We start from the raw sequence: 21,036 nt of genomic DNA on the forward strand, positions 1-21,036 counted from the left end.
AATTGATAAAGTGCTTAACTGAGGCTCATTAGTAACTGTGAGGAGACTTGATTAGATGATGGGAGGTAGAGTTGACCATGAAAAAGTAGTGTGGTGGTAGTGTCTGCCTGAAGCAGTTGCTTGGAAATGACCTAATTTTACATGGTGTGAATTGTCCTCTGTAAGAGGGAGAGGATGCAGTTTTTTTCATGTCTGGGTAGAAAATGAAACTAAAGACATTTTGATTGTCTTTGGTTTATAAAATAAGAAATCTCATGAGGTTTTTTTTTTTTGAGACAGGGTTTCTATCACTTTGGAGGTTGTCCTCGAACTCGCTCTGCCTCTGCCTCCCGAGTGCTGGGATTAAAGGCGGGCACCACCACTGCCTGGCGAGATTTTTACACTGTACATGTGGCTTGTTTAAATCTCCCTTTTAGATCAATCGTATCTCTTAGAGAAAGGGGGCTGATTAGGTAACATTTTTAAAAGCTTTTTCAGTGTGTGAATGACTTGTGTGGGGGTCGGGGAGCATGAGCGTCATGGCATAGGTATGGAGGTCAGAGGCCGTTTTACCAATCTCTGCGTCACGTGTTGATGAGCTGTGTAGATAATTGGAAAGTGACAGCAGACAGGACTGTGTCAGTCTTCAGTGCTTCTCTGGGTGCTCCCAGGGTCGCCGAACCACGCAAAAACAGCAAGTTTTGCACTTGCGCTGCTTACAGACCTTCACAGTCACCTTGGCAGGTTCATAATCCACTGTGGGTTGTTACATGTGGGATTTGCACACTTTAACACATTGAGCCCAGCTCATCTACTGACATGTATGTAACATGTGTGAACATGTCTGTGTGTATGGTATTTATGTCGAAACCACATTGGCTTGAAAGTTGGGAATCTCCCACCTCCACCTCCCAAATGCTGGGATTTTATGTGCCACCATTCATAGCTCCATATTCTCTGCCCTTCCTGCCCCACCCTTCAAATGAACCGAACTTGGTTTCTTTGGGACAGTCTGACTGGCTGAGGTCACCCTCAGACGCACTAGCCCCACTTGTAACTCTCAGTTTTCTGCCCCAGCCCACTAGGGCTGGCATTGCGGATGTGTGTCCCACGCTAGCAACACATTGGTGTTTTTTGTCATCTTGTTTTCCGCTATCATTTGTTATCCCATATTTCTTGTCCTAAGGTCAGTTCTTCCTCTCCCTCAACTTTTATATAGGATCGATTGAAGTAAAATTAAAGATCACTAAAGTTTATGGTGGCACATACCTTTAATCCCACAGTGAGTGATCTACACAGTGAGTTCAAGGCCAACCAGGATTACACACAGAAACCCTGTCTCAAAAACAAAACAGAAATCACTAAAATTTTACTAGTTCACAAATTTTGGTCATTGAAAGGAACTAAATATAAGTTTAACTATATTTTTGAAAAAGAAAGGGAGTGCCTAAGAAAACAAAGAAGTGATTTTGTGGGCGGTAGACACTTGTAGTCCCTGCCCTTGGGAGGCTGAAGCAGAAGGAAAACAAGTTGAAGATCAGCCTGAGCCCCAGTGGGGTGGAGGAACTGTATGACTGAGTGCTTCCTTTCTTACTCTGCACAAGGCCACCATCCACAGTGTCCTTCTATTCCTTGGCTCACCTAACCCTAGATTTCCTCTGGACATAGACCTACGCTCTCTTGACTGGATGAGAAGGGAGATGCCAGGGTGAGCATCTGCACCTGTCAGATGATGTGGCCAATTTCCTGTTGTTTGCTGCCCTAGTGCATGTCTTCCAGTTACTCTTTTGCTTGTTTTGTTTTGTGAGTCCCAGGTTCTCAGTGTAGCCTGGTTGACCTGGAGATCACTTTGTAGACCTGGGTGACCTTGAACTCAGATCTGCCTGCCTTTGTCTCCTAAATGCTGGGATTAAAGGTGTGAGCCACCATCTCCTTGCTCCCAGTTACGTTTAACCCTGAGAATCACCACTGCTGGTGTCATCTAGAAAACTGGAAATAAACTTAGGAGAGAAGGAAAAGACACCAGCTATGGAAGGAAGGAGGAATTGGCAGTAAGCCTGTAAGCACTTAGGGTATAGGAAGATTGGCAATATTTGTATGAAGCCAAAATCTACTAGTGTGTATGTTTGTGTGTGTACATACATGTGCATATTTATGTGTGTGTGTTTGTGCATGTATGTGTATGAACATGCATGTGGAGGCCAGAAAACAACCTTGGCTATCATTCATCATGTACTGTCCACCATTTTTTGGAGCTTGCTGAAGAAAGGAAGTTGTTGCAGGGCCAGTTAGCCCCAGGGATCTGTTTGTGTCTTCCTCCTGAGCTCTGGGGGTATGTGTGTGATATGCTCAACTCACCTTCTATCTACCCTACGGTTGTTCTCATACTTGCAAGGCAAGCTCTTTGCTGGCTGGGCTCATCTCCCTAGCTCCTATAACTTTAAGACTGTAACTCTAGGGACTAGAGAGCGGCTCAGCAGATAGGAGTGCTTCTCCTTAGAAGACCCTTTTCATTTCCTGCACCCATATTGATCAACTCATAGCTACTTGAACTCCAGCCCCAGGAGATCCAGTGCCCTCTTCTGGCCTCTGGGGACAAATGGATATGTGTGATATCTACTCACACAGACACATACATAAAAATAAAGTAAAAAAAAATTTGGTGGGCGGTTTGAGATGAGGCTTCTCTGTGTAGCTCTGGCAGTCCTGGAACTCACTTTGTAGACCAGGTTGTCCTTGAACTCGGAGATCCATCTGCTTCTGCCTCCTGAGTGCTGGGATTAAAGGCATGCACTACCACTGCCAAATAAAATAAGTAAGTTTTTAAGACTATAAATCTAGTAAGAATTAGTAGGCCTGTGTTTGGGCTGGATTCTGAGACACAGCTAAGAAAGAAATGCATTCCTTTAGTGTTGTATAATATAAAAGGTTGGATGGTAGAAGGAACCCTCATTCTTCAGTAAGACCTACTGCTTGTCCAGTATTTCCAAAATAAAAGTAGTTTTTGAAACAATGTGTTCTTTTCTCTAGAGTGGGTAATATTTCCCCTTGTTGTAATAGTTATCCACTGAGCCATGGTCCTTATTTTTACTTCAACAACACTGTGAGTTGGCAGATTACATCTTTCCCTGCCGGAAAAGGGGGGAGACCTGAGGGTGCATCTGGCTTCCTACATGGTAGTATTTGTATCAGGAAGGTTCTTATCTGACTTATAGTAGCTTGTGGTTTTGCTTTTCGACGTTGTGGGTATACATTTGCTTTAGCAGTTGTGGTCTGCCATAGGATTGTTGTCTGACTTGGTGATTTTTCCCTCTATCATGTTGATTCTCAGAAAAGGGCCTCCATAACTGGACCAAGTCAACCAAGTTAAGGTCAAATTCATGTTCAAAGCCAGGATGCTCAGTGTCAGCTTAAGAGGCATTGATGCCAATGGTATGCAGCTTTTCCTTTTGACTTTAACCCTTTTCCAGTTGGCTCAGGGATACTGGCAAATGTTAGGAAGTTGCTTGATGAGTACACAAACAGAGGGGCAGTGTGCCTTAACGCAGGTAGAGTCATTTGCTTCCAACAGCTCTCTGGCAAGCATCTGAAAGCACAGGAAACCTGCCCACACAGCACATTGCTCTAACACAGCAGTGGATGGCTGTCTGGGGTCAGGCAACTCTGAGGTCACCACTTACAAGCTTTATAACCTTAGGGCCTTGTCTTAATTCCTCTTTGTCTCTGATTCTTCACCTGTAAAGTAGAGACAATGATCATGAAAATGGATGTCACACAGCGGGGTGACTGACTTGTAGATGAAGCTTATTTGAGCTGTCCTTGCCTCTGGTTCTTGCTTCAGTTTTATAGCTCCCTGTTAAAGATCTCCCTTAATGTGCATGGAGCTTATATTATATTGATTGCTTTTATTTTTGAGGCCTCTCTACTCAGGCTGGCCTTGAATTTGCCTATGATCCTCCTGCTTCTGAGTTGCTATGCTGGCTTTTTGTTGTTGGTTTTTGTTTGTTTTGCTTTTGTTCTTTGAGATAGTCTTATTTTGTATCTCAGGCTAGCCTTGAACTCCCAGAAGTCAGTATTGCTGCCTCAGCCTCTGGAGGACTGGTACTATAGGCATATGCTAGTATGCCAAGCATTTAAACGTTTTCATTGTCATTTTATTCTGATATTTCTAAGTTGTACTTAGTATTTGGAGTTAGAGGTGAGTAGGAAATCTGAAGTGCCATGACCTCTGCAGGGAGATGAGTCTTTGTCCACACTCTTCCTCCTCACAATACCCCAGGTAGTTAGAAACTGAAGAGTCACAGAGGAAAACCTGGGCAGATTGAAAACTTAAATGTTAGTGTCTTAAAAGGGAGTGGGGAGCTGGGAGAGAGTGATGCATAAGAAGCGTGAAACACTGGTTTTATCACCCAGAACTATAATAAGAGACAAAACAACAACATAATAACCAGAAAGGCATTGTGCTGTTTGAGAAGTTCCAGAGTCATTCATTTTACACATAGCCCGTGCACTAGGCCACTCAGGAACCTTAGCAAAAGCGCCCTCTATGTTTCTCCCCTTAACCAATGTCTTGACACATTTCAGAATATTTGTGTTGGAACTGAGAGCCGATAGTACATTTGTTGAGTCAAAAGATAACACGTGAACAGTATTGGTGTGGCTGTTTGTATTGGGCAGACACTGGGGTGGCTGCCTTGGCTCCTCATCTCCCTCCTTGTCAGGCTTTGCTGAGCATGAGCTCCTTGGGGAGGCTCAGCTGACAGGAAGTGGCAGAGGGGGAGCTGAGCACATGATGCATTTGTGCCAAAATAGAAAGAAAGCCAGTTTTGCTAGAGTTCCTAATGGAATTTTTCAAAAATGGAAGAGCACATTGTTGTTATTTTTGTTTGTTTTATTGAGACAGGGTCTTGCTATATAGCTTTGGCCAACCTGGAACTTACTGAGTAGCCCAGGCTGGCCTCAGACTTGTGTCAATTCCCCTGTCTCAGCCTCCCAAGTGGTAGGATTATAGGCTTGAGTGCCCATACCTGATTCTAAGAAAATACCTTTTTGTGTTTGTGGGATTGTGTGTGTTTGTATAGCATGGATATCTTCATCGGTCTCCTCACATTTTTTGATAGAGTGTTTCACTGAACTTGGAGCTCAGCAATCCCTGTAGATAACAGTGAGCTTCAGTGGTACTGTCCGCTCCCTCTTTCTACTCCTCCTACTCCCCTTCCCCATTTCCTGGCACCAAAGCCACAGGGTCACCGACATGTGCTGCTGTGCCTGACTCCTTTTTTGTTTGTTTTGTTGTATTTTTCGAGACAGGGTTTCTCTGTGGCTTTGGATGCTGTCCTGGAACTAGCTCATGTAGACCAGTCTGGTCTCGAACTCACAGAGATCCTCCTGCCTCTGCCTCCTGAGTTCTGGGATTAAAGGTGTTCACTACCACCGCCCGGCTGAGACTTAACCAAATTTAAGGCCAGTCTCAGATACATAGCAAGTTCAAGATCAGTTTAGACTATGTGAACCTGTACCTTTACACTGTGTGTATATATGTCAGTGTGATTGGTTTAATAAAGAAGCTGACTGGCCAATAGCTGGACAGGATAGGTTAGGGAGGAAAACCGGACTAAGGACACTAGAAAGAAGGGTGGAGTCAAAGGAATTGACAGTCAGACACAGAGAGGAAACAAGAGGTGCCAGATGAAAGAGACGTAACGACACGTAGCACAATGCAGATTAACATAAATGGGCTAATTTTAGTTGTAACTGTTAGCCAGTAACAAGCCAGAGCTATTATAATTAATATTAAGTCTTTTGTGCTTATTGGGAAGCAGCTGGCAGAACAGAGCTGGAGCAAGGACTCACTCCCTACAAGTGCTTGCCATACAAACAAGAGGGCCTTCTTTCAGTCCCCAGGACCCATTAAGAGTCAGGCATGCCAGGCAGTGGTGGCGCACGCCTTTAATCCCAGCACTCAGGAGGCTGAGGCAGGCGGATATCTGTGAGTTCGAGACCAGCCTGGTCTACAAGAGCTAGTTCCAGGACAGCTGCCAAAGCTATCTGCCATCTGCCATCTCTCTGTGAGAATACCTTTTTCTTTTATTACTGTATGACCTTTATTATTTTTTCTTTTTTTTTCCTGAAAAATAGAATGGACAGCCTGATTACATAACTTGATATTGAACACTGTAAATAAGTTAAGTTTGAAGTTAGTTTTCCTGTGATTTTAATGGGTTTTGGAAGATGTCCCTTGTGTGTTTGAAATCCTACAAGTACAGGAGTTGATTTTCTTCCTCACAGTAAAGACACAGGAACCAACGTGTTTCTTATTGTTCCCTGTGGACTTCCTGTTTGCTTTCTCCCTTATGTAAGCAGTGTAACCTGGACTTCCTGTTTGTAGCATTCAGCACACATACACAATTAAAGAAGAATCTCAGAGCTTAATCTATAAACATTTCAAATTTCAAAGAAGACCTCTCACAATGCCAGTTCTTTGGGAAGCACATTGCAGTGCAGGTCAGTGATGCAGCAGTGACGTCATGAGCAGACTCTGGTTTGACTCCCAGGACTGCAAAAGAGAAAAATGTACATGTGCCTCTGTGTACATTACACAGAGGAAGTCAACCTGCTTGTATTGATGACTGGAAAAGAAAAATGTATAGTGGACATTTACAGGATAAAATGTGATGTTTTGAAGCATTGTATAATTAGTGTATTCATCCCTTCACATGGCTTTCATTTCTGAAAGTGTTCAAAATTCTGATTATTGCTGGGGCTGATGGCATAGGCCTGTAATCCCAGACACTCAAGAGGCTGAGGAAGGGGGGGGTCGTAAGTTCAAGGCAAGGTGGGCTAAAGAGTAAGTTCAAGACCACCCTGTGTTGTTAGGAGGGAGAACCGAGCCACCAGGGGCTGGGGAAACGGCTCAGTTAGTAAATCTCCTGCCACAGAAGTATGAGTTCAATCTCCACCACCCATACAAAATCTTGTAATCCAGTGCCAAGGAAGTGGAGAGATAGTGGGAGCTTACTTGGAGCTTACTGGCTAGCCAGCCTAGTCTAGTTAGTGAGCCCCAGGACAGTGAGTGTGCTGTCTCGGGAAACAGTGGTGGATGAAGAGGAACATCTAAAGTGGTACTCTGCCCTCCAAATACATATGCCCCCCACACACATAATAACCAAATCAAAGGCTGGAGAGATGCCTCAGTTGGTAAAATGCTTCCGTGCAAGTATGATAACCTGAGTTCAATCCCCAATACCCACATAAGGTGGAGAGCAACGGAGGAAGACACCTGAAGTGTCTTCTACATATATGCAGACACAATAGCACATGCAAGCACATGTAAACACATATATGCACCCAAAAATTGGTTAAGATATATAAAAGTTCTTATTTAACTTCAAAAGAAGACATGCAAATAGTCAAATAGTCAATAGAAATTAAAAACAGAATAAAATCCAAATCTTATTATTGTTTATCACTTGGGAATTGCAAATCCAAACCACAAAGAGGTGTGGTACCTTATTTCTGTTGGAATGCCTCTTGCTGAAAAGATAGTGAGTATCGAGCAAGATGTGGGGAGAAGTGCCTCCTCCCCATCCTGCCAATGGTCAACATTAACTAGAACAGTCATTAATAGTACAACTCCAGTATAGGTGCTCTTTTAAAAAAAATTAAAAAGTAGAACTGTCATGTGACTCGGGAGTCAAACACCTGGGTATAGATCCAATAGAAATTACACCTTCATGCCCATGTTCATTAAAGTACTATTTGCAGTAGCCAGGTGTTCATCAAAGGATGGGTGGGGTATGTATACATAGCAGAGTGCTGCTTAGCCAACAAGTGGTGAAATCCTGGGGCTAGTGAGCTGACTCAGCAATTAACTCTACTCACGGCCAAGCATGGCAACCTGAGTTCAGTCCTGGATCTTATGGTAGAAGGTGAATCAGTTCCCTCAAATTGTCCTATGACCTACACGCAAATACCTTGGCATGCATGTGTACACACATATATACAAACACACACATAAATGAAATCTTGTCACTTGCAACACCATAGATGAACCTGGAAAACATGTTAAGTGAAATAAATCACAGAAAGGAAAATACTCCAAGAGCTCACCCATTTGTGCTATATAATTTTAATATTGATGTTTCTTTCTCCTTAGTGCGTATATTTCAACAAAGTGAAAACTAGATTTTATTCAGGATAGGAGCCAGGTCAGGTATGGGGCAAATGTGGAGCTTCTTGTGATTGGGGCTATTCCCAAACTCCCAAAGAAGTTATTTTTGGTAGCTTTCTTCTATGAAGGAACTCTTATTCTTATATGAGAGATGCCTTGCTTGTAGGCCGGGAACTTAGAACACTGACCAATGGGCCCAGCATTAGTGCTGTGGACTTCTGAACACACCAGTATCCTTATGTTTGCCTATTCTTTTAATTCTCTACATTATTTTGGGCCTCATAATTGTAGAATTAGCAAGTATTGACTTTCCCAAATAATCAAAAATGAAGATTTACATAAAATTTGAAGAGATCTCTTAAGATTTTTGGCACAGTGTCTGGAGAAGATGGTTTGTTTAAAACAGAGCTCTAGTTTTAGCACCGTAACCCATCCTGGTCTTCAACTCTTGATTCTCCTGCCTCAGCGTAGTGGTGGGACAAAAGTACTATTCTAGTGCCTTTCTCTGTAGTAAGCAAATTCTCAGGCCAGTTAAATGCTGGATCAGACAAATAAAGGTCAGTCCCTGGTGCATGATGAGTCATCAGTAGACTGCCCTGTTTCCATCAGCAGACACCAAAGCATCTGTTCTACAGAATTCTCCTTGTAAGGTGTCTCAGCCGTACTAGTGCTCTGCCCATCACTTACTACTGAGAATGATGAAGTAGAATCAGAGAAATGGGAAAGGAGTTTAAAATACCCAAGTAAATTGTAATAATGTGTGAACATAGTGGATAAAGATGTGCTATTTCTATCTGCTATGTTCATGTTGCTTATGGAGATATGTATCTTCTCTATTATTATTGTTTGCCTGGCTTTAGAATCACTGGACTGGGAGTATTTTTTCAGACACTATAAAAACAAAGACATTAGAAGAACATTTGGGTACAAACCTCACCCTCTAGCTCTCTGAGTTTACAGTCTAATGAAGGGAATAGGAACTTTTTGGTCACCTAAGATCTTATGTGGAATTTTTCTATGACTCATTTCTGGTAGAAGCTAAAAGACAGCATCAGTTGTTTGAATATGAATGTGTGTGTGTGTGTGTGTGTGTGTGTGTGTGTGTGTGTCTTCATTTAAGTGAGCAAAGATTATACATACTGCCTTATGCATGCTAGAAGTACTCTACCACCAGCTACATCCCCGGTTCATTAATTAGAACTTAATGTGTTGCCTATTCAAATGGGGATTTTTTTTTAATGTTTAAACCAGGTGTGGTGGTACGTATCTTTAATCCTAGCTCTCTGGAGGCAGAGGCAGGGTGATCCCTCTGAGTTTGAGGCCAGCCTGGTCTATGTAATAACTTCCAGGAAAGCCAGGGCTACACAGTAAGACCTTGTCTCCAAAAACAAACAAAAAGTTGTTGGAGGCTGGTGAGAGATATTGCAGCAGTTACAAACAAATTGCTCTTGCTTTCAGTGCCCAAGTTCTTTCTATTCCTAGCACCCACCAAATTAGGTGACTCAGAACTGCCTAGCTTCAGGAGGACCTGAGGCCTCCACCATTTGAGGGCACTTAAACACACTTGCATACACACATGCACACAAATAAAAAAATAAATCCTTTAAAAATGCAATTGCCAATTAAAGACATGGTGTTTGCTGGCCTGATGTAGATCAGTTGGTAGACTGGGTGCCTAGAGTACAGATGCCTTGGGTCTGATTGCACGTAGTCCTGGGTTTCATGAAGGCAAGGCAGGAGGGCCAGAAGTTCTAGGTTCCTCTACTACGTGAGTTTGAGTCCAGCTATGGCTACATGAGGCTCTGTTTCAAAATTTAAAAATAAAAATTGTTTGCAAGGCTTGCTTTGTTTTTTTTTTTGTTTGTTTGTTTTGTTTTGTTTTGAGATACCCTAGACTGGTCCTGGGAGTTACTGAGTAGTTAGGATGATCTTGAATTCTTTCTTCATCCTGCCATCTCCAGATCCTTGGATCACAGGCTTGTTTTGTCATATCCAATAAGCAAGGGAAGTTTGCTTTTTGCATATTTGTTTGAGACTGGATTAGAGGGAATATAATCTGACCTGTGGTGACTTTTGTGTGTATGTTAAACATCTTAAAATAAAACACGAGCCAGGAGGTGGTGGTGCGTGCCTTTAGTCCCAGCACTCGGGAGGCAGAGGCAGGCAGATTTCTGTGAGTTCAAGACCAGCCTGGTCTATAAAGAGCTAGTTCCAGGACAGCCTCCAAAGCCACGGAGAAAATCTGCCTGGAAAAATCAAAATAAAATAAAATACAACACGACAAATATGCAAAAAATCCAAATGTTAATGTAGTGCACACACACACATGCAAGCAAAACACTTAATTTACATGCAAACTAAATACTTTTTTAAAAACGGTGATAATTAGTAATTAAGGTCAGGAGCCAGGTATAGTGGAGAATTCCTTTAATTCCAGTACTCAGTAGGTAAGGGTAGTGGATCTTTTGAGTTCCAGGACAGACTGGTCTATAGAATGAGTTCCAGGACAGCCAGGGAATACACAGAGAAACCCTATATTCATAAAACAATAATAAAATGAAGTTCAAAGATCCTAAAACTCTCTTGAGGAAACTCAGAGCTGATAAAACAGTAAGAGAAGTAGCTGGATAAAATCAACAGGCAGGGCAGGGCATGGTGGAACATACCTTTAATTTCAACACTCAGGAAGGAGAGGCAGGAGGATCTGAGTTCCAGGCCAGTCTGGTCTATATAGCAAGTTTCAGGGCTACACAGTGAGACTGTATAAAAAACAAAACAAACCTCAAATCTAGAATAAACCCAACCAAGGAAAGGAAAGACAAGACTTCTATAATAAAAACTTATTTTAAAACATGGAACCCCCTGAGGCGATCAAGACCACTCTTGTGGGGAAAGGCTCTTGCTGTGTGATCCTGGTGACCTCAGTTGATCCCCTGGATGCATACAGAGAGAACAACTCCACACAGTTGTTCTCTCGCTTCCGCCTGTGCTCTGTGGCACCCATTGCCTCACGGGAGGAATGTAGAAATCACTGAGGGAAGTAGTTGAAGACATAAAGTCCCTGTGCTCATGGGTTGACAGACTCAGTATTGTGAAAAATGACTGCATTACCAAATGTGATCGACAGACTCAATGAAGTCATCGTAGGAATTCCTGTGGCATTTTTCCCAGAACATGAAAAAAAATTCTGAAATTGCCCTGAGCGCAAAAGAAATTAATCATAAACAGAATGATGCTGTAGGTACCACAGTATTCTGTCTCAACCCATATTACAGAGGTATATTTTAAAAAATCGCATGGTACAGGCACAAAAACAACGTGTAGCCAGAATAATAGAATGGAGACTCAGGCCAAGCATGATGCATATTTGTCATCTCAGACTTCAGGAGGTCACGGCAGAAGGATGCCCATGAGTTTGAGGGTAGCCTGGGCTAATGTATAATACCCTGTCTTAAACACAAGAACAAATAGGAAGCGAGGCATAATGCTGTTCATTGTCATCCCAGCACTTTGTAGACTCAGACAGAAGGACTGGGAGTTCAACATGTGTTTGAACACTAAAGACCTAGTCACCAACCAGACCAACCAGGTATAGCTACAGTTACCTAATCTTTGAGAAGGGTGTCAAGAATATACATAGGAAAAAAGGCAGCATTGTGCTTGGGAAAGTGGGTGTCCACATCTAGAAGAATGTAACTAGACCCTTATCTATATGTATATTCAAAATGGATCAAAGACTTTAAGGTCTGACATTCTCAAACTGTTGTAGGAAAACATAGGCAGTGTATGGGACAGACTTGCAGGGGAAACCATAGGAAATAATCTCAAGAATTAACAGATGGGATCATATGAAATTAGAAAGTTTTTACAAAGCCACACAAACTATCAACAGAGTGAAAAGATAGCCTATAGAATAGGAAAAACATGTTTGCCAGCTGTACATCCAGCAGGGATTGATGTCTGCAATCTATACAAAATTGACAACAAAAACCCCTCATCCAAACTACTAATGGGGGTAATGTATTGACTGGGAATGCCTCACCTCAAAAGAAGAACTGCAAATAACTAATAAATACCTGGGAAAGCGTTCAGCATTGTTAGCCACATGGCAAATGCAAAACTACAACTGCTTTGATTTTTATCTCACCCCAGTCAAAATGGCTATCATCAAGAAAACAAATGACAATAGCCTGGTGTGATAACTCACTTGTAATTCTGTCACTTGGGAGGCACAGAGGTAGGAGGATCACCAAGAGCTTGAGGACAGCCTGGGCTACAAAGTGAAACCCTGCCTCAAATAAAGGACAAATACAAAGATATGCACAAACTCTTATATATTGCTAGTGGGAATGGAAATGGAAATCAGTATGGAGGTCCCTAAAAAACTAATACTTCTGTATGTATTGTCTAGCACCTAGCAGTAATACTCCTGGGTATATACTCAAAGGATTCTAAGTCAGCCTTCCACAGAGATCATTATGTATCCATGTTTATTGCTGCCAGCTTAAGTGTCCATTAATAGATGAGAAAATGTGGTACATAGGCATTACAGCATATGTCCTTAATCCCAGCACTGCAGGCAGCTCTCTAGAGTTTGAGGCCAGCCTCAAATGTAAATAGAGTGTTGCAGGACAACCTTGTAGAATGATGGAAACAATGATAAAAAGAGATTTGTTCATTGCAGGTTGTAATAAGGTTGGGGGAATGGGGTGGGGAGAGCTGATCTAGGTAACCCTTTCTCATCAAGGGAAAGTAAAGAGGACAAAAATGGAGGTGACACAGAGCTAGAAAATAGGAAAGCAGCGAGACCCATGAGTGCTTTCAGTGATGTAGCTGCAAAGTCTGGAGTCCTCAGGAATGCATTTTCTTCCCTTTCCATCACCCTGTGCTACAAGTGAGTCTGTATTTCGATCCTTTCCAGTGTAAATGAGTTTTGTGGCATTTTATGCTTCAAAAGTAGATCAAATGCAGTTCTAGTTCTCATTTGTTTTTATAGAACTGGAGGTTTCAAATTTAAAAGGTTTCAAATTTAATCTTTGCATTCCGAATGTCTCTGTAGGTAGCTGGTGATAGATGAAGCCTCAGGTTAGCTCTGGTAAACCCTAGGCCTAAGCTGTGAGAAAGCCAACATTTAGAATTCTGTTATTATAAGCTGCCTAGGGCAGATCTAGAGCCTTGATCTATCTCTACAGATGTAAAATGTAGTATTTTCTCCTTTCTATGATATGATAGATGGTGAGGTGTGGAAAATAAATGGAGGGAGTAGGAGAAACTTCACTAGGAATTTTACAGAAACCAGGCTGGGGAGATGGCTCAGTGGGTTCAAACCCTTGCCAAGCAGAGTGGGAAAAGACTGAAGTCCCCAGGACTCACAGGAGCCAAGCATGTATGCTTGTAAATCTCAGCACTCAGGGTAGAGACAGGATCTCCACGGCAAGCTGGCCAGCTAGACTAGTTAGACTCAAACTCTCCATCCAACAAGAGACTTTGCCTCAGTAAATACAAGGCTGAGCAATTAAGGAGGACAAGAGTCAGCTTCCGGACTCCATATGCATGTGCACACACACTTACACACATGTGAGCCCACATACATGCAGACTTGCATACCTACAAAAGTTCACAGACATTTTTTAAAGAATGAACTAATGACATATAATTTCTATACATTTTCAGGGCATTTGTGAAGTGTGTGTGTGTGTGTGTGTGTGTGTGTGTGTGTGTGTGTGTGTGTGTGTAGTAAGAAGTTTGGAATGCCCACCGTATGCCACAACTTTTAGTTATTTAGCATATTTTTCCTGTGAGTGATGTCTGGTGGTAATATAAAATTCAAATGAAGATTTACAAATTATTCTCAAGAAGACGCTCTTATCTATGTCTGATATAGATAATAGGCCCCAGCAAACCCAATAAATCCCTTACAGACTCGTGACGCTCAGTCCCAGCAGTTGCCACAGCCATTAGAATTATGAACAGTGATTTGGCTTAATGCTTCATGAAGGCTTTCCCCAGTGTGTTAGCAGTGAAGGTGACCAGTGTCTTCAGATTAACATTCAAGAATCTTAGGAAACATTTGTGTAAACATTTTTTTTTACATTTCTAAATTCACCATTTTGATACAAATACCCATGGTTTTCTTCTGTGTTTACATGCAGCCAGGAGCTATGGGCGGAGACGAGGTAATTTTTTTTAATGAGATCTTTTGCTTGCCAAACTTTGAGTAAGTATGAGTATGTGCGTGTTTATGCCTGTGTGTATAAGACAGTAATTATGTATGGTTTGATGTTCTAACTTAATTATTTTAGAAAAGTAATTCTTTATTACTTTTATTACAATTACTTATTATAATTATTGGTAATTTGTTCTTTTAGTCCTAACAAAGCTGTAGCAAAGACAACTTTATCTGAAAGTTTTTGTTTGAATTTTTGTGACTGAGCATGAGGAAATATAGGCCAAGTATGCATATTTTTCGGTCCTGTATTTCTGTGTTCTTTTCATAGGATTTAGAGGGAAAGGCTCAGTTTGGGGGTGAAATTTTTGATTTTGCTAAGTTGTCTGGTGATTATCTTTTCTGTTGCATCCAAAGGCAAGCTTACATTTTAGGGCCCCTTCCAAGGTCTTATAATTTGTGTGTGTGTGTGTGTGTGTCTGTCTGTGTGTGTCTGTGTGTATGTGTGTTTCTTTAAAGAGGTGACACAAAATGTGCTTTAGTCCCTTAAAACCTAACCTAATTTAGTATGACTTTCATTTGTGTAATGCTGTACCCCTTGAATATTTCCACATCTATCTATTTACAAATGGTTTGAAGAGTAGCGAGAGGAAGCCTGGCCAATGGGAAAGGTGCGATTTAGGGTGAGCACCTGGGCTGTGCTTACAGCCTGTGACTTAGAGCTGGCTTCCTCATCTGCAAATTATGAGGTAATAGAACCAGTCTTGTCCAACTTCATAATGTCCAAAGGTCTGGTTTTAAGAAAAGGTGTACATGTCCGACAAGCATTCCACAAATGTAAGATCTGTCTGCTGCTTGCTGTGTTAAAGCTAGAGCCAATATTAGAATCTGTCTCTTTGTTTCATATTTGCTAATGTTTACCTTTTATCAGAATGTCTCTGACTTTGGTTGTCATAAAGAGAAAATAATGATACTAAATTGATAGTATTTTATTTATTACACAGTAAATATTGGATAAATGAATATTGGCTGAATTAATGTATGTATGATGAAACATTAGTTATAATCATTTTTACTTTTGGGAAATTTACTTTTGTATATTTTTGGTATAAATAACTTTTATTTCCATAAATTTTATCTATAGAACATTACTGTTTTCATTTAGATCAAGAAAATTTACAGATGATAATTACTTTTTTGTCAAAAACTTCTTCAAGCAAGGTAGTATACACTGTCACTTGCATTTAGCGTGATATGGTGATAAACATTGAATAGTAATATTTTTATGTGTACCTTAATCATAAAGGTGAAGACCTTTATCACAGCTCCTATCTTTATATCATTTGGCATATTATATCACTATACCGTTTTACACAATACTTGTTTCATGTTGGTGGAAGTTGCAGGCAGGAGTGGGGAATAAGCATTGTCTATAGGCAGGAGGAGCCTCCTGACAGTAGACATGAGGGACTGCCCTTTCCTCAGGCGTGAATCCGTGTTGTCAGGACTCACTCTGGTGTCTTAGGCTTGCCCTCATCTCAGTAGCTCTCGTTTTCGCTGCTCTGTCTTTGTGAGCCATCACCTGGTCCATGTCGCTCCCACGCCCCACTGGTGGCTCCTGCCATCTCGTGCTCCCCATGCCGACGGCTGCCACAGCGTCTCTCCACTCCCTTTCCTCTGGTCATTGCCAAGCCCCGACCACTCATCCACTCTCCTACATCTTACTTCACTAGTGTGAGGCAAATTCAAGCCTTTTCCTTTCTTTCTAATTACTTCATCTTTTAAAATTGTTATATGTATTGACGTGTGTGTGCGGTCCTGGTACCTACACAGGCCTGAAGAAAGCATTTGATCCCCTAAAACTGGAGTTAGAGATGATAGTGAGTGAGCTTCCAGGAACCAAACCTGGGTCCTTGGTAAGAGCAGAAAGTGCTCTTAACTACTCTTAACTACTACTGAGCCATCTCTCCAACCCTGGCAAGTGTATCCTTTCTAAGAAGCCCTGCTCTGGCCTTATAGGCAGTATTTTCTTCCTGTCTTTCCTTTGTACCCTGATTCTTCAGTTGAAGATAAGTTATTTGAGAACGATTGTGACTTGTGCATAACACTATCCTCTGTGTGTAATCATATTAAAACTTATTAGGATTATTTTGAAATAACACTCATCTATGTAGAAGAGATTGCTTTATAGTTCTTAAGTTATTAGCTGGAAATAATGGTATTTGCTTATGGTACTTGCTGCTCAGAAAGCTGAGGCAGGAGGATCACTTGAGCTAGGAGTTTTAGGTTAGCGAAGTAGCACCATGAGCTCCTATCTCTAAAAAAATGTTAAAAATTACTTGGTAGACATAGTGGCACATGCCTGTAATTCTAATACTTGGGAGGCTGAGGCAGGAGAATTGCTTCAGTTTGAGACTGGACTGGCATATATAGAATTGTAACATCTTTCAGGAATAGTTTTCTTGTAACAAATTTAATGTGTATACACCCTGCTGAAAACCAGTCTGTTAGATAGAGCCATGTGAGACCTTTGCTTGTACCCTTTCTCCTCCTTCCTTCCTTCCTTCCTTCCTTCCTTCCTTCCTTCCTTCCTTCCTTCCTTTCCTTTCCTTTCCTTTCCTTTCCTTCTTTGTGTTTTAAAAACAGGGTCTCCCTTTGTATAGCCCATTCAACCTTCACTTTCCCCAGGGTTGAACTTGTAGGCAGGTGTTAACCATACTGGCAGCTTACACATTTAATGAGTATTGTAATTTTAAATTTGACATGGGTATACATTTTTTTCTACAAGTAGACAGATTAATTATGCTGAGAGAATTTGTGTGTGTGTGTGTGTGTGTGTGTGTGTGTGTGTGTGTGTGTGGTTGCTGCTGGTGACTGAGCCCAAGTCTTCATGCATGGTAAGCATGTATTCCACCATTGAGCTGTACCTCCAGGTCTACACCAATATTCTTGATGTTTAACAGAATTTCTTGGTTATACAGCAGCAAGGAAAATTCAAAATTTTCTATTTGAACAGTATAGATGAGCAAATACAAATAGTGGTTGGCGTTATTATATGTAGGTCATAAACTTGTATGTACACTAATGGATAACTGATTACAAAGTTCTAAAGTTCAGTAAACTTGAGTTCCTGAGCTGAGGTCATCTTTCTGTGGCAGTCCAGCTCTGAAGAGGGCTTGTCAGCTGTGCTGCTGAGACCATGGTACCAGCCTGGTACTCTGCTAATGCAAACCGAGTTCTATAAGCTTGCCTATTGAAAGATACAAATAAATGGTTCTGGAGTGAAAAATAGACATGAGTTGAATTCAGTGTTTGTGATTTTAGTATCTTGATTGCTGTCGGTCAGTATAGTAATGGGAAAATATGAACACAGAGAGTGACAGGAATCAGATCGCTAATTTTTCACTATTCTGAAGAATTGGTGTGGAAGGATCCAGAAGGAAGAATGACAATGCATTCTGGGCCTTCCACTCATTCTGTCATTGTTTACATGACTACCTGATTCTAGACTCCAGACACGGTCTCTCACTCCGTTTGGAGTTTGCTCTAGATAAGGCAGAGATGATAAATAAATGAGACAAATACTTTTATTCATTTGATAAAACCAGGGTTGATGAGGTAACTTAGTGGGAAAAGACACTTGCTGCATAAGTCTGGTGACCTGAGTTCAATTCCCAGACCCCACATAAAGATGGAAAAAGAGAACCAACTACCCTGAATTGTCCCCTGACGTCACATGTACACCATTACCCATGAACCCACAAAACACAGTAATGAAAGTAAAACTTTTTAAAAGTCTAGGCATGGTGCTGTAGGCTTATAATTCTAGAACTTGGTAAATAGAGGCAGAAGGATCAGGAGTTCAAGGGCAGCCTTGGCTACTTAGTGAATTCCAGGCCATCCTGAGCTGCTTGAAACTTTATCTCTGCCGTTATCTCCCCTCTCCATTTGTTTCTAAGGGCCATGCTGGTACCATGGTCTCACCGGCACAGCTGACAGGGCCTCTCCAAGCTGGCCTGCCACAGAAAGAAGAGAATAGGCTACTCCTACTTCAGTGGTGGAGGTCAGGTGATATTCAAAGTGGAGCACAAAGGACAAGGAGACATCTGGAGTTTTTTGTTGAGCTAGGGTCTCACTACCTGTTACAGGTTAGCTTCAAACTTAGGATTCTCCAGTCTCCAGTCTCTCATCTGTAGTATTAGGATTGCAAACATATACCACCATGCATGGCTTTTATGTTTTTAATTACAAAAATTTTTAAACTTATAAAAATATGGAACAGTTAATTAGAGTTCCTCTGACTTCTGCAGGCAGCAATCTTGCATGTATTGCCCATACATACATCCAGGTAAAATACATATACATAAAAATAAAAATGAATGAATCTTTTAACACAGGGTGGGGAATGTGGGAGAAATCGCTTGGCTTTATACAAAGTAGCAATGCACAATACAATATATATATAAATCTTGAAAGTATTATATGCCAAGTAAAGATGCTAGTCCCCTATTATAGCATTCCACTCATCTGAAATCCAGAATAGGAAAATCTGCTGAGATACAAGGAAGAATAGTGTGGGCAAGAGCTAAGAGGTTGTGGGAAGATGGAATGTGACTTATAATTGGCTAAATGTATGAATTATATTTCAATAAAACTGTTGTCTTAAAAAGACTAGAGGCAAGGAAATGGTTGAAACTGGTGAGTGTAGGATGACTTTGGAGGGAGGAGGGGGATCTGCTTTTACTGGCCTTTTACTTCCTGTGGGGATTTTAAACCTGGTCAGATGGGAATGGGAATAGAAGAGGGTTGCTTAGTTAGGAGATGCCAAGATAACAAGAAATGATGTAAGTTAGGTTAGTGGATGGCACTGAAGTTGCAGAGAAATTAACAATGATGTTTTCTGGAGAGAAGAAGCAACAGAATTGGAAAGATGACATCATGCCCATGAATTGAATGTGGCAAGTTACTCAGGTGACCTTAGTGATGTTGGGGTTCTGGTGGAAGCTGTGGAGTGAATGGTAATGGTATGACTTGAAATGGTAGTGGGAGAAAAGGAGTCTGGTGTATACACGATAGTTTACTTGTAACTGGATGTGTTGGCACACACCTTTAATCTTAACATGCAGGAGGCAGAGATTTTAAGATCCTGCCTCCAAAAAACAAAAAGTAATTTTTGCTTGTAAGTTTGTGATACCTAAGATATATCTCATTTTAATATAAAGTCAACTCTGTTTTTGTTATGTAAGATTTCTGTGCAAGGCATAGTGGCATGTGCCTGTAATCCTAGCACTGAGTATGCTGAGGCAGGATCAAGAGTTTGAGACCACCCTGGGCTATATAATGAGGGCTGTCTGGAGACAAAGAAGCAGATCCAAGCATACAAACAAGCAGGGTGTTTAATAAAGAGCCTGGAGTCCCCGGAGACCCAGCAGCCTTTCGTCTGGGTCAGCTCCTACAAAGTCAGACACAGAGAGGGGATCTGTCTTCTCCAATGTTAAAGACTGGAGATTAAGCTGGAAACTATTTCAGTTTCCATGGAGATATTTTATTTATTTATTTTTAGGAAGCCATTTCTCTATCATTTTTTGTTAAATTACTAAACTGATTTCTGAACTGCTTGCAAGACTGAGCTGACACGTGTCTGAGAATGGACGTATTGGACTAGCAGTGCACTGGGGTAGCTGGGGTCATGGCAGGGGCTTCAGCAAGAGCTCATGCTGTAGGATGGAGCTTCTTGGGGAGGAATATCATGAAGAACCTTCCCCTTGCCCACTAGCATTTTGCAGGTCACCTGGTACTGTGCCTCACAGATCATTTAGTCTTAGGTCTTTGCCACATTCATATATTATCCATTCAGTCACTGGATCAGACACTGAGAATATATACCAGAAGCATAGCATTTGGTGGAAAGCCCCATGGCCAAGTTAGAACAGTCGAGAAGCCTTTTCTTTCCCTTCTGTTGGAATGTTGTATATACATTTTCTGTGGGAGTATCTTGAGGTTCTAATTTAGATTTATATTACCTTCATATAGGAGTGTAATTCTCTTAAGACATAATTTGGGTTGTATAAAGCGTTTTGGGTTTTGGGGAATGTTTCCCTTAAAGAAAGGGAATGTGTCAGAAAGGTGCTAGATAGTGAGGCAGGAATGGAGGACACTCACGTGCAGTGTCTTAAGATTTCGGTTGCTAATACTCCTGTCCAGGAACTGAAAGTTTAGCGGTTTCCCTAGGATGGCTTTGCTTGCTTGCTTGCTTGTTTGTCTTGATACAGTGTCTCCTGTAGCCCATCCCCAGCCCAGTCAGTATTATTTGCATTAAGGCAGTGTCATTCTGGCCTAGACAGGCTGGTATATTGCTGGCCTCAGACATGAGGTTTTCCTACTTCAGACTCCCAAGTGCTGGACTTTCAGGCATGTGCCAAATAGCCTGTCTGGGGCAATTTGTTTTGAACATGGATGTATTCCAACCAAATGACTGCATGGATAATAGCCTCACGAGGGTTCAGTGGACTGCTCAGAATACCAGTGCACTAGCTTACCCTGGTGGGAGTCTACAGCAATGAAAGCTTCACTTACCAACTTGTCAACTAGCTCACAACTCACTCCTACACATTAATTTTAACAAAGTGCTAAATTTCTGTTAAGAGCCAAAGGCCTGGGCTGGAGAAATGTCTCAGCGGTTAAGAACACTGACTGCTCTTCCAGAGGTCCTGAGTTCAAT

At 41.5% G+C, this 21,036-nt stretch overlaps 1 protein-coding gene across 9 annotated transcripts in view; it reads left to right on the forward strand.

Annotated features, from left to right (window-relative positions):
- The window catches only part of Cpeb3 (cytoplasmic polyadenylation element binding protein 3), a 179,166-nt gene that overhangs the window by 80,808 nt on the left and 77,322 nt on the right, over positions 1 to 21,036 (forward strand). For 7 of the 9 annotated variants that reach the window (XM_005063652.4, XM_040745039.1, XM_040745024.1 and 4 more), the window contains exon 5: positions 14,302 to 14,325. The exons of the other annotated variants lie outside the window; for them this stretch is intronic. In XM_005063652.4, coding sequence (XP_005063709.1) covers positions 14,302 to 14,325 — 24 coding nt within the window. The remainder of the gene's footprint in view (positions 1 to 14,301; positions 14,326 to 21,036) is intronic. 9 annotated transcript variants of the gene reach the window in all.

The sequence above is a fragment of the Mesocricetus auratus genome, unplaced genomic scaffold, assembly GCF_017639785.1.
Source record: "Mesocricetus auratus isolate SY011 unplaced genomic scaffold, BCM_Maur_2.0 Super-Scaffold_4256, whole genome shotgun sequence".
Taxonomy (NCBI): domain Eukaryota; kingdom Metazoa; phylum Chordata; class Mammalia; order Rodentia; family Cricetidae; genus Mesocricetus; species Mesocricetus auratus.